We start from the raw sequence: 15,519 nt of genomic DNA, 5'->3' as shown, positions 1-15,519 counted from the left end.
AAATAATGAATCCTTGGGTATCAAGAAGACAAGCTCATTCAGTGTGCAAAGTGGAGGACACAGCTAGATAAAAATAAAGAAAACAAACAGGTCTGCTGAGTGAGCATTTGTCTGATTTCAAAGGTTACAGCTATGATCAAAAGGGCACACATGCTTTAGCAGAAACAGATTAAACAGTTATTTTAGACTTCAGTACAAAATAGTCATGTTCAACAACATAAGATCAACCTATACAGAGCAAGTGACTGTCTAGTACATCCATAATGCTGCAATCATACAACACAGTCCTCTAACATGTGCTCCCAGCATGCTACATTTTGAAGAGCAAGAATTTTCAACATAAAGCATTGCAGTTCCCAAAGCAAACAGTGCAGAGGATATGGCAATTAAAAACCGTAATTGCAAACTCTGTATTAGTAGAGCAGTACACTGAGATTCCTGTATAAAAGGTGTTTAAGGCTCCCATTTCACTGCACCATTTTTCTTTCAATAGCCATTATACAATATCTGAGCTTAGATCACCCTCCTCTCCCTCTCCAGAGTACTAAGTTAGTGGGCTCACTGTCCTCCCTGCATGTGTACTGTAGTTCAGGGATAAAGGTATATTAATATTCATTTCACACAGGAATGTTTAGTCAAATCAATCATTAATAAAAGAAACTGCTGTGCTAAGAAGTGACAGAAATGATAATTCAGCGCAAACAGCATCAGGCTACTGTATTTCCAGCTTACTAATTAGATATAGAAATGAACAACTGCAAAGTTTAGAAGTTGTTAGAAGAAACTAAGAGTAAACCGAAGAAGGTTACAGTTAAACCAGCAGACCCAGAAATTATTAAAAAGAGATGCAGACACTCCAATGCCAACAGTATTTTTGCAAAATGTGGCAGAATAACAAGAGCACTGACTTTTGGCTTCCAGCTCTCCCAGAGATACAAGGATGCTGTCCTGTCCTTTCTGCATGAAAGGCATTTTTAATCAGCGGTGCCATGGCAGAAGAGCAGAGGCACACATCAAACGAACCTTTTCAGATGACCTCAATTCCTCTTTGTTAGAAGAAAAACATTCTCCAGCTGTGCCTGGGTTCCAGAAAAGCCAGTAGCACAAGATACACTGATGACAGGGAAATCAATGACTGCACTTTTAAAGTGTAAAATTCTTTAATCATGCACGTGAAAGATTGCAGGTGTACGAGCAAATGAACGATGCAAAGTTCATCAAATGAACTAGTCATACAGCCAAAGGAACAGCTGTCCTTAGCAGGCACATTTTGGTCAAAACACCACTATATCTCTAGTAACTGTAAAGATGGGACAGCAGGATCCATGCTGAACAGATACCCACCCATCTACCTGGTGCATTTCTCATTCCAAAGCCAAGAAGTACATTTTTGCTTAATTGGTATAACTTTGTAAAGCAATCATCACACGCGTACAATAACGTTCTTGGAAGGGAGAAACGAAAAACTATTTGGCTAAATGCATTTAAGCGAACCATAACTCTGCACTTACTTCAACCATATACATAAAGATAGGTTATGGACAAAGTAGCCACACTGGCATTTGAATATATTGCTAACATGTTGCTTACAGTTTTGAGCAATTTTTGAAATAAAGATCATGAACATGTCAGATGTGAAATGAGCAATTCCCAAGGGAGAAAGTGACAGACAAATAAAAGATGGTCAAATGATGTTCATGCTCTAAGTAATATTTTTAAAGTTTATCTGTTACTGCCATCTCCTGGCAACAAACTAAATAATTATCCTCCCCCAAAAGAGACATGAGAACTCCGAGGAGCTGTAAAGTTACCAACAACCAACCTAATCAAAAGGCTACACTGCACAGCATCCTTTGAACTCAACAAGTGCACAGCTCTGTTTTTGTTGGGGGTGGTTTTGGTTCTTCCCCCCCCCCCCCCCCCCCCCCCCCCATTCTAGAAGACCTGTATCATCTTTCACAAGACACTGAACAGGTCAGCTTGAGAGTGGAACTTGAAATGCCTTTCAGAGTTAGGACTACTGCATCACTTGTTTTTCAATAGCAGGCAAGTGTTTTTGAATCAAGTACAAACACTTAAGGAGTTTCATATTTAGCATACAGCATATTCCATTAATATAAATCCCTATGTTGCATTTTAAATCTTTTGTGCGAGTTAAAATGTACATGTCATTTAAGTAGTTTCAGAAGATTTTGATTTAGATAACAATTTTGAGACCATTAAAAAATAGTATTTTGATCACAGTCAGGATGGTAGACAGCACAAACCAGGGCTTGCTTTCTACCCTAACACCTTTTAGCATGAGGTAGACATAGGGTCATTTAAATCCATGGTTTTATGATTTCCTATTTAGAAATGAATGTGATGTCTGAGTACTACAATGTGTGTATTCATCAGCATATGGTGTTCAATTCCTTTTAGTATTTCATAAGGAAAAGAGAACTATTCTTCAAAAATATAGTTCTCCAGATTAAATGCAGTTGCACAGACTGATTAAGAAAACCGATACATGACAAACAAGGAACGTTTTGCAATTGTTCGGTCTTTCACCCAAGTGCATTTGAAAGAGCCATAACAATCCTCTGAAAAACAGTTGTGGAAATCTAGATCCAAAGCCACTTCTCATGCTTTAAAGTCTAGAAATGCAACCTAAACAACCAAGGTACCACCAACTATTCATCCAAAAATTAAGCCTTTCTTGGAGAGATCAACGTTGCCATTTCTGGCTGTCAACAAGACGATTTGAAGCAGAGGTGAAGAGCCAGCAAACCGCTGCTGAGGCACCAGGAGTCATTAATGCCATTGCCTCAGAGAGACACAAAACTCATCGTGCCACCAGAGAGCTGGTCCCAGCATCCCGACTCAAAGCCTCTCTCCTCCACTTCGGGAAACAGTGTGACAGAGACTGTGCACCAGGTTGCAAACAGGACTGGGTATTACCATGTGTTTGGTGCTTTTCTGTGGCATGTGCAGAACTCAGAAGTATCAGGCTAAGACCCAGCTCCTTCTCAAAATCCAATTTTTAAGAAAATCGTTTCACTGTAACATACATACCAAGCATTCAGAGACAGGGCTAGAACACAGTTCCTAAGGAGAGTAAATGTCCACATGAACTCAAAGCACAAGGAAAATCTACCTTCCTAAGGTAACTCCTGTTTTCTACAGGTTAGGAATTTTTTCTCAAGAAAGCTGACTTGACTGCCTATCTGCAGAAGGATGTTTCATGGAACTATTAGACCAAGTGTTTGGAGAGACAAAAGGCAAGTGACAAGCCTCAGCTTGTTTTTATTCACTTCACTAACGCAAGGCTTTTTCAGACTCTTGCTTGTGGTGTAATCCTACTACTAAACGCTCATTAATGTTTAAGTGAACCAAACCAAGGTTTTCAATAAAAGCTAACTGCAATCAGCTACCACATATCCACAACAGCGATAACACACACGTATGCACATCAGTCTGGGACTGTACACTTTTAACACGTACAACCTGTTCATTATGAAGCCAATATTTCATTGAGTTGTAAGGATTAGCTGCTAATTACTAGGCAGAAGCCCTTTATTAACATGGATAATTTTCAAAATTCTGTATAACACTGGTCACAGTTAAAAACAGATTTTTAAAAGTCAAAACCTCAAGTGCTTTCTGATGTTAAAATACAGCCATCTCGTCTTCTGTGAACACAAAGAGCCTTGAAAGTTGCATACTGAGCACAAATACACACATGCTTTGCTTTGCCAAGTCTATTCTTAAGATTTTTACTGCTTGCAAAATTGCACAGATTTAAATTGTTCACATTAGAGTAAGACATGAAGTAAAATATTTACCCTAATTAACATAGTAGGAGCAGGTCCAAAGCACAGATACTTAGACATGCCCACTATAATTATTTCAGACAACATGTAGGACTAAGTTTAAGACATATTAAGGCCTGAAATAGCTTCATATACCTATTTTACATTAAAAGACAGTGAACGTTTAGTTTTATAAACAGTCTCTGAAATAGATACTAAAATCTATCAATTTTATTTAGTAAAATGCATCTAGGATTTATTGATACACTTTTCAAAGAAAAACATAACTCCCAACTCTTATGCTTCTACAAGAGCACTTGCAGTCTTACAGAAATGATGAAAAATTACAGCTGTTGTTGATTATAGGTACCAGATGAAGGTTTGGTTGACTTTCAATAATAAATTAAAACAATTAAAATCCACAGGGATTTCAAAGCTCCATGTGTAAATATCACTTTGTATGAAAATGAAACCCAAATGTGGGATGTCAACTCTAGAAAACTGACTAACATTAGATATGAAGCAGTCACTTAGATCATACAACTGCACAGACTTATTATTTTAGAAACAAATTTCAGAAGAAGCCTGGCAGAGTTTTCCTTGCCTGACACAGTGTATGGTTCTCTTATGGTTTTAACACACAAAACAGATATGGAAGGGACTTTCTTAATCAAGGGTGACAAGGTAGTACTCAAGGGTCAAAGTTGTAATTCATTTCAGGAAAGGGCACAATTTGGATGAGACCATGCAAGTAATATTAACATCTTAAAGATAATTAAGAGAATCAAAAGCACAGAGGTGACAAGTTATCCTTGCAATTATGCTGTCCATTATACACTGCTGCCTTTTGAGAGTTGTTTTTGACAAGCTAGAAGAAACACCGTTGGCAGATGTGGAAAAAATGATGAGTATAGACTTCTGAGCCACATGATCAATGGGACTCGCAATAGCTGATACAACTATACACCATACAGCTGTAGCTGATACAGCTAGCCACACGCCAGGATCATGATTTGTAGTAAAGGAAAGACCCTGACTACAGCCCAACTTTTAAGAGGCACTGCAGACTAAACATTCTGTACCACTTGACAGAGAAGTACAACAGAATTATCACTTTTTTTCCACTGAAGCAAAGCGAAGCCATATACAAGCTTTTTCCATTTTTCCTGCATTCTCACAGGTGTTAAACTCAGTAGGGACAGTAGCAAGCAGAAACTATTTCCATTTAAAATAATTTCACTTCTTTAAGACAAGTGAAACTATCTTTTAAAAGGTAGTACTTTATTGCTATCTTTTAATGTGATGTTAGTCCAACATGGGATTGACCTCAATCAACTCAGATTAACTTCCTGCATAAATTTATACAGACATTTTTCAAACACCACGTTATCTTTAGGAAATGCTGAGTATGGGAACAGGCCCCAGTATTTACATCTTCAAAAGCAACAAAAGTTATAAATATATTTTTATATGTACAAATGTCATGTAAATAAGTGTCAGCTTATGCAGCTCCCCAAAATTTTTTAGGAATAAATATATCATATGAAAGAACTGTATATCTCCATGGTATCAGCCCTGAGGTATAAAATGAAAGCAAACAAAATAAAATTATAATTGAAGCTCATACTTGCATATGATGACCATGACTGTCTATTTCACTTTGTTTTTAGTTAGTCCCAGATATGCCCTAGAGAAATCGAAATTCAATATTTTGAAAACAAGCTGGCAGAAACAGCCACACTACCTAAAGGAGATAGCTCTCCAGTCAAAATGAGGGGCACATTTTTATGTGCTAAGTCTTCTATAAAATAACTTCCATGAAACTGAGATGTGGGGGAAAAGGACACTCCCTCCCTTCCATAGACCTCTTTCACATTTTTAAGCCTGTTTTTTAAGAAAATGGAGCATATATTAGATTCTGTTAACTTCCTGTGTCCTACCCCACATTCGTCATTCCCCATCTACTAAGAAGTTCATTTCAACCATGCTTCACAGATGAGCCAAAATCCCCCCATCGCCTCCAAAAGTTAAATTCCTCCAGATCTTGTGAAAACATAGCAGCACTACATAGAACAGAAGCCCATAGCATGCAATCAGCATTCAGTCCCAGATACCCGGAAAGTCCATACTTTTGAGACCACCCTAAGCACACCAATGGCTAAAAAAGCTTCAGAGCTTGTAATATGACCAACCTTTAAAGGAACCTTACTTCAGTGGTCCCTGTGCTCAGAAAATTACCGGTTTCTGATTCCCTTTATGATTTGTATCACCTCCTCAACTGCCCTTGGCATTTGCTGTCATGTCTTGGAATTCTTGGGATAACATCCACAGACTACTCACTCACTGCAGGGGTGAATCTGCGCTATTGTACTGACAGCAGCAAACAGAACATTTTGATCATTTATTTCATGCTTATTTCCCACTCTGGAAACAACATCCATGTTTACCTTTCAAATAAACAAACAATTCAACTTCTCCAGCAGCCAAAGTCCAGGGATATAATTCCTTCCAGAAATTAATGGAAAAATATATACAACTTACCAGGAGACTGAAAGCTAAAGATTCTATACACCCAGTTATTACTGCTCTGTATATTTTTTTAAGAACTGCACATAGCAAGTGTAAAAACAGATCTCAATCAAACTATTGATACAGGTTTACACCAATCAGTGGCAGAAGAGGTTCTGATCAACTGAAGGAAGGAATAATGGCTTGAATACACAATAAAAATCCACAAGCACTTTTGCTCTTGAGTCAGCAATAAGACCAGACAAATTTGATTCACTCATCTAAGCAGGCAGCTTTTTAAGATTTGGGAAACTTAGAACAAAACTAAAATATAATAAAGTCTTTCCAAACAAAAACACCTCTATAGTATTTTCTATACCTAAAGACTTTGTATGAAAAAGGAATTTAGACCAGGGCTTGCAGAGATAACACTTTTATAACTGTTCCAATTTAAACACAAACTATTCTTCAGGATATGCTACTCACAACTACTTTTACATGGAACAACACTGGCATCCAGTGGCCAATTCAATTAATCACAGAAGTGAATTACTTCAGCTACCCTCCTACACTTCTTTTGACTAGGAATCACTTTATTTATACAAGACAATCTAAAACTGGAGGATGTTCTGAAAAGTTTGCATACACCTGAAGTATTACACAAAAAGGTATTTATAAATGCACCTCTTGTAGGAGAGATATTAATTTACCTGGTAACGCAGTGATGAAGTCCCGTTGTAACATGGGCTTCAAGTAAGAGTTAATATGTCCATGCTGATAGTGACACATTCGTGAAATAAGGTGTTCCACAAATTCAACTTGATCTGATTCAGACCACTGGTCAAAATATTTAATACACAAGTCTTTTTCCTTTTCGTAGTTTCCTTCCGATGGTCTTTTTCTTGAGACAATCACAGATGAAGTTCCATTACTTATCTGTTTTTAGAAAAGGAATATCAGTATTTAAATATAAACAAGAATAAGAACAGCTTTAGAAGAATTCTCAAGGAAGAAAATGTGAGAAGATGCAAAGAAATAATCAACAGAATTAAATTCTAAAATACATTCTTAAAGCTATGAGTTATGCCATACAAATTTCATCTTCCATAAATAAAGATGAATGAAAGGACCTTGCTCATAATTGCAAGTTACTTCTTACACTGAAAGACTTCAATTCCCTTACACCTCTTACCATTTAAGCATCAAGAAATTTAATTCTTCTTAAAACAAACTTTTCCAGATTAAGCCAGTGGTTTCTGCTGTACATTGCAGTTTGCCTCTACTGCATACTGCAGTCTGCCCCCACAAATGATTTACATGGGTTCCATCAGCTAAAACAATGCACATTTAGAGACATACCAAAGTTAGGTACTAATACCCTAAGACAAAAATTCAAGACCCTCATGTCAGCCTTGAGCTGCTTGTCTATAAGTGAAAACTGAGAATTACACGATGTCACGGCCTTAGTTTGTTTTTGAAAAACAGCTCATGTTAATGTTTGGGGCATCCACATAAAAACATCGTTAAAATCCTGGGAGCTTTAGATACAACTAAGGATGCTACAAGAACACCACCCCAGGACTTAGAGCTAATTAGTCAATAGAACCAAAAATTGATGCCAGGCTCTTCTGAGCCCTTCAGGAGACCAAGATGCCTGCTGGGGAACAACTGCCAGCTCTCTGAAATATTCCCAAACTTGTTCAAAGCAAATTGGTTAGAACTTCTTGCCATGAGAAGGTGTTGAATTTTTCCTTTTCAATGACAGTCACGTGCTCAGAAAGGTTGAACTGTACTCCCAAGTGTCCTTTGATGCAGAATTGTCCCTTCGAGGTCAGCAAAAACTACAAAATCTGAGAAGATCTAGTAATTTCTCAAGTGTTATTCATCAGCGTCATCCTTCACTTGAAGGCTGAGCTAATTTTAGGATGATACAGTCAACTACATACAAGGATGATTATGCAGACGCAAGATTTGGAAGTTTCTCAAAAGCAGGAACATATAAACACATGCCAACTCTCTTTCTATGCAAATGTTAGTCCTACCTGCCACAGGGTATTTTTCTTTGGAGACTCATCTTCATTCTGATCCTCCATTACTGACGTGTTCTAGGAAGAAAAAGAAGAATTATGACTTCAATTTTTTATTCTATGGCAATTCCTTGCTCTACAAGCATTATGAAAATGCAAATCAATTAAACAGATAAAATTCATTTTCCCAGTGAACAGAATTATCAAATGTTTCTGGCCACAAAACCTGGGTATTGTAAATAAATTCCCTTTTTAACTGACATATTTATCAATTTCATTTACTGTAAAGTTAACTCCCAACCCCTCTTCAGTTTCCTTTGACAAGTTTTCATGTAGCCTTTCAACGCTCTTCTCACTGGGAAATAAATTCACTTTCATCCTACTCAAGCCAAAGTAATTAAATGTGTCAAAGTAATCAACTAGCACTTTCTGCCAAAGTTAAATTGCATATGTCTAGTTGAAGAAAAAAAAAATCACTATACACTACTTACATGCAACACAATATGATTTTTTTTTTTTCCAGCTCTAGCTCACCACAAGGAGGAGGGACTGTTCTCTGCAGAACGTCTCTAATTCACTGCCACAGTCTGTGTCCTATAACCCTTGGCACTCACCATCTTTCTTCACCCTGACTTAATTACAGTGCTTTCCCCACATCATAACTGCTCCTCCTTACTGTTTTCTTTGCTTTTCTTCAAGAACAAGATGTAAGAATTTCTATAAACATTCAGCTGCAAATGTTTCTTTTAGAGCTTACCTCACTTTTTCAAAATCTTTCACTCATTTCTTCCCTTTTTCTTTTTTAATTTTCTGCTCCCTTTTGCTGTCCTACCACCATTACCACCTATTTCCACCTACCCACTGGTACCCCACACGTAGACAATTACTGCTCATTTAGCTTCCCACCAACCCTGTCCACTCTGCCATTCACGCCCAGGAGACACTGGCTAACTGGCAGAGGGCTATCATGAAAAACTGAAAGTCTTAAAACATTGTCTGTATTCATTTCAGCCTTTTTCCCCGTTACCAGCTGTCTCAGCAGAAAGAGGAACAATGCACTCAAGTAAAACACATGATGGAATAAGTCACACAATTCCTTTACTCTTGCCATCATAGATTATGGATTAACCCCTTAACAACTACATTCAACCCCCATTCAAAACACAATTCCACCTCAAAAGCATTTACCACTTCATCTCCTCTTTCTTGTGTAAGGGATGTACCAAACCAAAACCAGAAAACTTGAAAAATTAACAGTATTACCCTGACAGGCAAGCCTTCCTCCACCACCTGACTACAGTGCTTTGTCTGAAGTTTACCCTGAACCCTTTTCTGCCTTGCACTTAGGTATAAAAAAGCATGCAACACAGACAAGACTGCATTATGAAAACTATGTCCACTGGGTGATGGGAAAAGTCAAGTCTATCTGGTTATGATGCACATGATAATGACAAATACAAGCCCAGGACACGGCTAGTGAGGAATCCGAACATGGACAAAGGCAGTAAAGGTTTTGTGTTACTCCACAGATACATGTATTTTAGTGTTTCTGGACTACATAGAGCAGTAACGCTGGAAAAGTAAACTACCCTTTCCACATTTTCAAAATTACAGTCTTTTGAGAGTCACTCCAGTTATTCATAACTACACATTGTTCATAACCAGTACTGTCACTGATCTGCAAACAATGTGCAAATGATGCTCTCCCACCGCACAGTGCCACAAGAGGGAGCACAAATCAGCTGTAGACTTACTGGTACCCAACTGGCCCACACCAGCAAACATTGCTCCAGGGAATTACACACGGTTTTTTGGTTGGGGTGTGGTTTTTTTTGTTTTTTTTTGTTTTTTTTTTTTGTTTGTTTGTTTGTTTTTTTGCGGGGGGGTTGTTGGGTGTTTTTGTTGTTGGTTGGGTGTTGGGTTTTTTAGTTTACTTTAAAATTTGAATGTGTATAAATACTCATTACAGTGATATGTTGTTTTCAGTTACTATGTGCTTAAATGAGTAAGGAACATCTCATCCCCTTTTTTAGTAGAACAATAAATACTTGCACCAATCCTGTGAGCTAAGAGCAAGGAACAGGAACTCTCATGGAGAATATCAAACATGGATGGCTTGGGTCAGCATATTCGGCAGAAATCCCACATTACGTCAATTTAGCCCCAACTTAACTTTCCTTTGTTAAGTCACAGCGAGACTCTGATATTGCTTTCTTCCACTCTTTTATTGGTAAATGTCTCAGATCATAGCCTATATCCCAGGGAGTTAGCAAAGAACTGTCTCCTAAATGTTACATCTTTTCATTCTAGGAACATATAATAAAGCTATAGCAGAGCAGCACTGTAATGCAAAGTGTGCAAACACACATACTTCAAAGTGATCAGACTTCCACACTAGGCTATTGATTGCAGAGCAAGTTTTTATCTTCAGTGTGCACCTGCTGAATTCTACCGTGCCTCTGCTGCTGCCTAGAGAAAGAAAACTAGGCAGCAGACTTCAAGGAGATGCTACAGCTTTGGCATGTCCACTGATACAAGGGAGAAGTAGGAAAACTGCATTTCTCCTACCCCTCTCCACTTGTACCTCTTCCTTCAAAGTATCAGAGCACAGTCTTGGCTAAGAGGACAATGTCTCAGATCCACAAATGGGCAACCTGGCACAGGCAGTACTGGTGCTGAGAGATAGCTCCATGACTTCTCAACATCTGGGCCATGAACATGAGGGCAGACTGCATGGATTGAGTTTTAGGCTGGAAATAACATTGTATTTATCTATTTAATTGGGAAATAGGTAGCTGCGTTAATTTAATGGTATCTACCAGTGTGTTTATTGCTTTTTCTCTTTTCCCATCCTAAACTCACTCCATGTTTTCTTACTATATTTTCGAGCTTGAGGGTTCTTTCTACTCCCAAATATATAGCTTTTTTCCCCTATTATATCTTTTCTTCCTAAGAAATTCTCTCTACTTCTGTCTTAAAACACTTAACTTTTGGGGTTATTCCCCAGATCACATACACCATAACTTAACAAATTTTACATATTGTACACAGACTCTAATGTGTCTCTAAAGCACTTAAGCCCACTAACTGAAGACTAAAAGATGATCAGTGGATCTTGTCCTGGTGTCTGGAAGAAGCAATTAGACAACTCTAATCTGTCCTGTACATCCACAGCACTTGGCAAAAGAGTAATTTCAAAATTCCTAACAGCTGGTGTCACTAGCCCTCGCGGAAGGCCCCCAAGCTCTTGTGCAAGAAGGAAGATAAGCATCTACAAATTCAACTCTTCCCTCCATCAGGTTGTTTTCTTCTCTCCATGTGTACCTTGTTGTTTACCCCACCCACCCTCTACATAAAGCTACTGTGCTGGCCGCCTCTGCAGTTTTCCCAAGCAGCTTTAAAGTGGATTTAACATGGACATGGACTACACTCCATTTCTCTGCAGCTCTGCTGCTGAACAGCATCAAGACCTGGTGCAAACAATGACCTCTCATTCAGTTACTCTGGCAGGGCCATGAGCCCCTGCAATATGACTGACCTGCACTTGAAGACTCGAAGAACAGGCTTGATTTTTTTTACCGCCACAACCACAAGAGCCTAACAGCTTCTCACAGTGGAAGTGTAGCTTCTAAATATTGTCAATTAATCCTGTTTATAAGTTCATTTTTTCCAGAAATTCTTGTTAAGTTGCTCACAGCTCTTGCAAAAGTAGAATGATATTTCCAACCAGCTGTCATTCCTTAATTAGTCAGCCTGCAATAAGCGCTCTCCCTCCCTTACTGGGAATGGCAGCAACAGCAAAGTGATAACAATGGGTCTAAGGATAGATGTTTTCCATTGCCTTATAGTTGTTATAACTCAGCTGAATAAAGTTACACTGAAGAAAGCCTCTGCCTTTGTTTTTACTAATGGTAACCAGCAATAGCAGTAAAATTTACAAATTGCTCTACAAGCTGTAGAATTTTAAAACCTTGTTTCCTGAAGATTTGCATCCCATATTCCTCGCCTAGTTCTACAGCAACTTCAAGGTTTCTTTAGTCTTTCTGCTCCACAATACCTCAAGTCTTTGGGATTTCTATGAGATGTAGATGAACATGGCAAACAGGTTCAGAAGTTACTTGGGGAGAAAGAGGTACTGACAAGCAGCATAATTACATAAAGCTCATTTCCTTGGAGATTATGAAAACCTTCCACAGTGAAAACAACCATGAACCTTTGCCTAAAGGCAAAAAATTTTGTAGGTATTATAAAACTTCATAAATCAGTTTCAGTTAAGATCATTAGACACTTGGTATCAACTGAAACTGGCATCTCAAGCATAGTAGTTCCACATTGTGTGACATTAGGGGCAAAAGCACCTAAATTTCTGCAGACGAATGGCACTAAGCCTGCAAGGCTCATCTCACTCATGAGATGTATGAAAAAAAGCTGTATCTTTCCTAGCAGAAATCTACCAAACCTGTGCAGGCTAACCAGACTTCTACCAGATTTGTGTTGGCTACAGGCAGGTAACACTTAGGTTTCCACCATGCTTCAGGACTTGGGAGTGCCTTTAGTCACTTAATTGACTCTGAAGAGAAACAGCATGGTGCAGCTTTGTTCTTTAACCCAGTTTTAGTTCCAGTATCGAGACAGCAATTATAAAGAGATAGCAGTAATCCTGGGAACTGGGACAAGACACACAAGCAGCAGCAGTAGTATCCAGCAAAGCAGACTTCACTACGTTTCTTCAGTGAAACACTTCTCCCTACCAAAGAATGGATTGTCAGTATACAAAGGATGGATGGACAAAACTGGACAATAGCTGTGTTACCTTGAAAAAAGAACACCCGTCTTCAATTATTATATTTCCAGCCATAATGAAAGAGAATATGATAGAAAACAAGAACGCCTATTTCCCACTACCCTTGAGACTACACCAGTAATTCTGACCTGACTTAAAGATCAAGCCAAGACTTCAAAAATTTAATTTTTGAGAAAATTCTTGTTCCCTGGAAAAGATATCAGGACATTTCAGTTAAAATTACAAAATAAGCAAAACTAATCAAAACAGTTCAGCTGAACATGCTCTGACCTCCTTTAGCAAATCACATCTACATCTGACTTTAGAGAAGTTGAAGAAACAATAAAATATAACTAATACATACTTGGATAGCTTGAAGTCAAACACAGCAGATTAAGCCTGAGCTCTGTATACTCAAATTGCCTTCTGAAACCAGCTCTCCCAGCACAAGGATTGCTGAAGGTATTAATTACATGTTCACCCAGAGGAGGAGAGGAATCCACTGTCCTATGTGACAACTGGACCACATCAGTAAGGAAGAAGGCTGGGTAAACATCTTTACCATCTAAAAGCAATGAGCACATGTCCCTCATGGCTTCCTGCTTTTAATATAGCGAGAAAACCCTGAATCGTTTAAAGCATTTCAAAATGAATGCAAGCCTTTCCTTAGAGCATAATGGCCACCATTTTCTAATCCAGGAGCCTGTTAAACAGTGTTTATTAACAACATCTTGATACTTCATCAGGGATAAGAGGGGATATTCTTCTTTTAACTAAGATACTCTTAATAACAATGTACCATAGCACGAACTCTGAACAAAGTTGGAGAACCACAAACCTAAACTGCACAAGATTTGAACCAACTCTTCTCACAGCAAGGACCAAATCCCTTACTTCCCACAGCCCTCAGAAATCTGTATACACCAGTCTATAAAAACACATTGCTTCAAACACCAAGTCAGAAACAGGTGGTCACTGACAAAGTGTGCTAATACTAAGCACTGCAAAGATTCATCACTTCAAAAAATTTCTTCAGAATCATAGCCATAGGCTATGTGCAGAGGAATGCCATAAAAGATTGCCATATCAAAGGAGCAGGCATAAAAAGGTATGGACAGTTATTCAAATCTGGGCAATAAATATGTTTGGCTTCACAAAGAAGACAGGACCACCAACAATATACCTCTAGCTGCAGGTTTAACCTCACTCATGTTGCTTATAGAAAATTATTCCTTGCATTATTTCTCCATTAACTATGTAACAAGATAAAATATCAGAGTTTTTTTTTAACTTAGTGAGATAATACATTTATGCAGGAAAATAAAAAAAAATCCTTGAGAAAAGTAGAAAATAGAGCCCCCAGCCAAATTAATTTCCAAATAAAGAGTTTCTGAAAATATTTGATGGTCGATAAACTCAATCTACTGTCCAGTGACACTATAAAGTACTTTGAAAACAAAACTCCAAGGTTAGGTAGTCCTGCAAGGAACAGGGAGATAGACTTGATAATCCTCATGGATCCCTACCAACGTGAGGTATTCTATAATTCTAACTTGAAAGTTAACTCTGCTGACCATGGATGTGTCTATATTTGACATATGTATTAGGAACTGCTTGTTTCAGCTTAAATTAAACTATTTATGTAAGCACTAGGGATCTGCACAAATTAAGCTCAATATGCATAATTTCTTACCTAGCTAGCTATTCTCCCAGTTGCCAGGTTTTATTTTAGTGTAGTTATTGCTGGAAGTTCAAACAAAAATATACTTGAAATACTAAAAGAGTATACCAAGATCCAACAGCTGAAGGCAAAATTAGAAAAAACCCTCATACCGAAAATAAGGCATAATTTTTATTTGGCCTCTGACTAACCATCAAGAAGTTTACAAGAAGACAGCGTAAATTCAGTGCCAGCAGACAGTTACCCAGTTTGTGTTTAAAGTCTCTAAAAACACACACTGTAGTTTGACAACAAGTTGTAGATGTGATGTTTTTAAGACACCTAATATTTATACATACCCAGTTTGACACCTCTCAAAGGCCTACTCTACTGTTAAGAAAGTTTTGTCCAGATCAGTAAATCCCCCCAAAACAACAGTTACCTGCTCCTGCCTCTCTGCTCAAAGAAAATTTCACGTAGTTTTTCACCTAAATGTTCCAGAACAGTTATTTTTGCAGGTTCAAAAGAATACAAGCAGGTACTAAACAGGTTCTCATTAATCACGAATGCTTTGATGACTGGCAATTAGTACCACTATTTTAACCTTGTTTCTCACCTATCAGTCTTCACCTTAACCTCATTACAAAATAATTTGCTGATCTTCTGTAAATATCTAACTGCATTCTCTTAACATTCCGTATATCTGACTTAACACAAAGTTAGTCTCAGAAGTCAGACCAGCATAGGCTG

At 38.1% G+C, this 15,519-nt stretch overlaps 1 protein-coding gene across 6 annotated transcripts in view; it reads right to left on the bottom strand.

Annotated features, from left to right (window-relative positions):
• The window catches only part of FBXW11 (F-box and WD repeat domain containing 11), a 76,353-nt gene that overhangs the window by 28,929 nt on the left and 31,905 nt on the right, over positions 1-15,519 (bottom strand). For all 6 annotated transcript variants that reach the window (XM_064458894.1, XM_064458898.1, XM_064458895.1 and 3 more), the window contains 2 exons: positions 8,342-8,404; positions 7,010-7,235 (listed from right to left, as the gene is read on the bottom strand). In XM_064458894.1, the coding sequence (XP_064314964.1) occupies positions 7,010-7,235; positions 8,342-8,404 (289 nt within the window). The remainder of the gene's footprint in view (positions 1-7,009; positions 7,236-8,341; positions 8,405-15,519) is intronic.

Source organism: Phalacrocorax carbo, chromosome 8 (assembly GCF_963921805.1).
Source record: "Phalacrocorax carbo chromosome 8, bPhaCar2.1, whole genome shotgun sequence".
NCBI lineage: Eukaryota > Metazoa > Chordata > Aves > Suliformes > Phalacrocoracidae > Phalacrocorax > Phalacrocorax carbo.
Note: the sequence above shows the minus strand (reverse complement) of the source record. Positions and strands in the feature narration are given on the sequence as shown.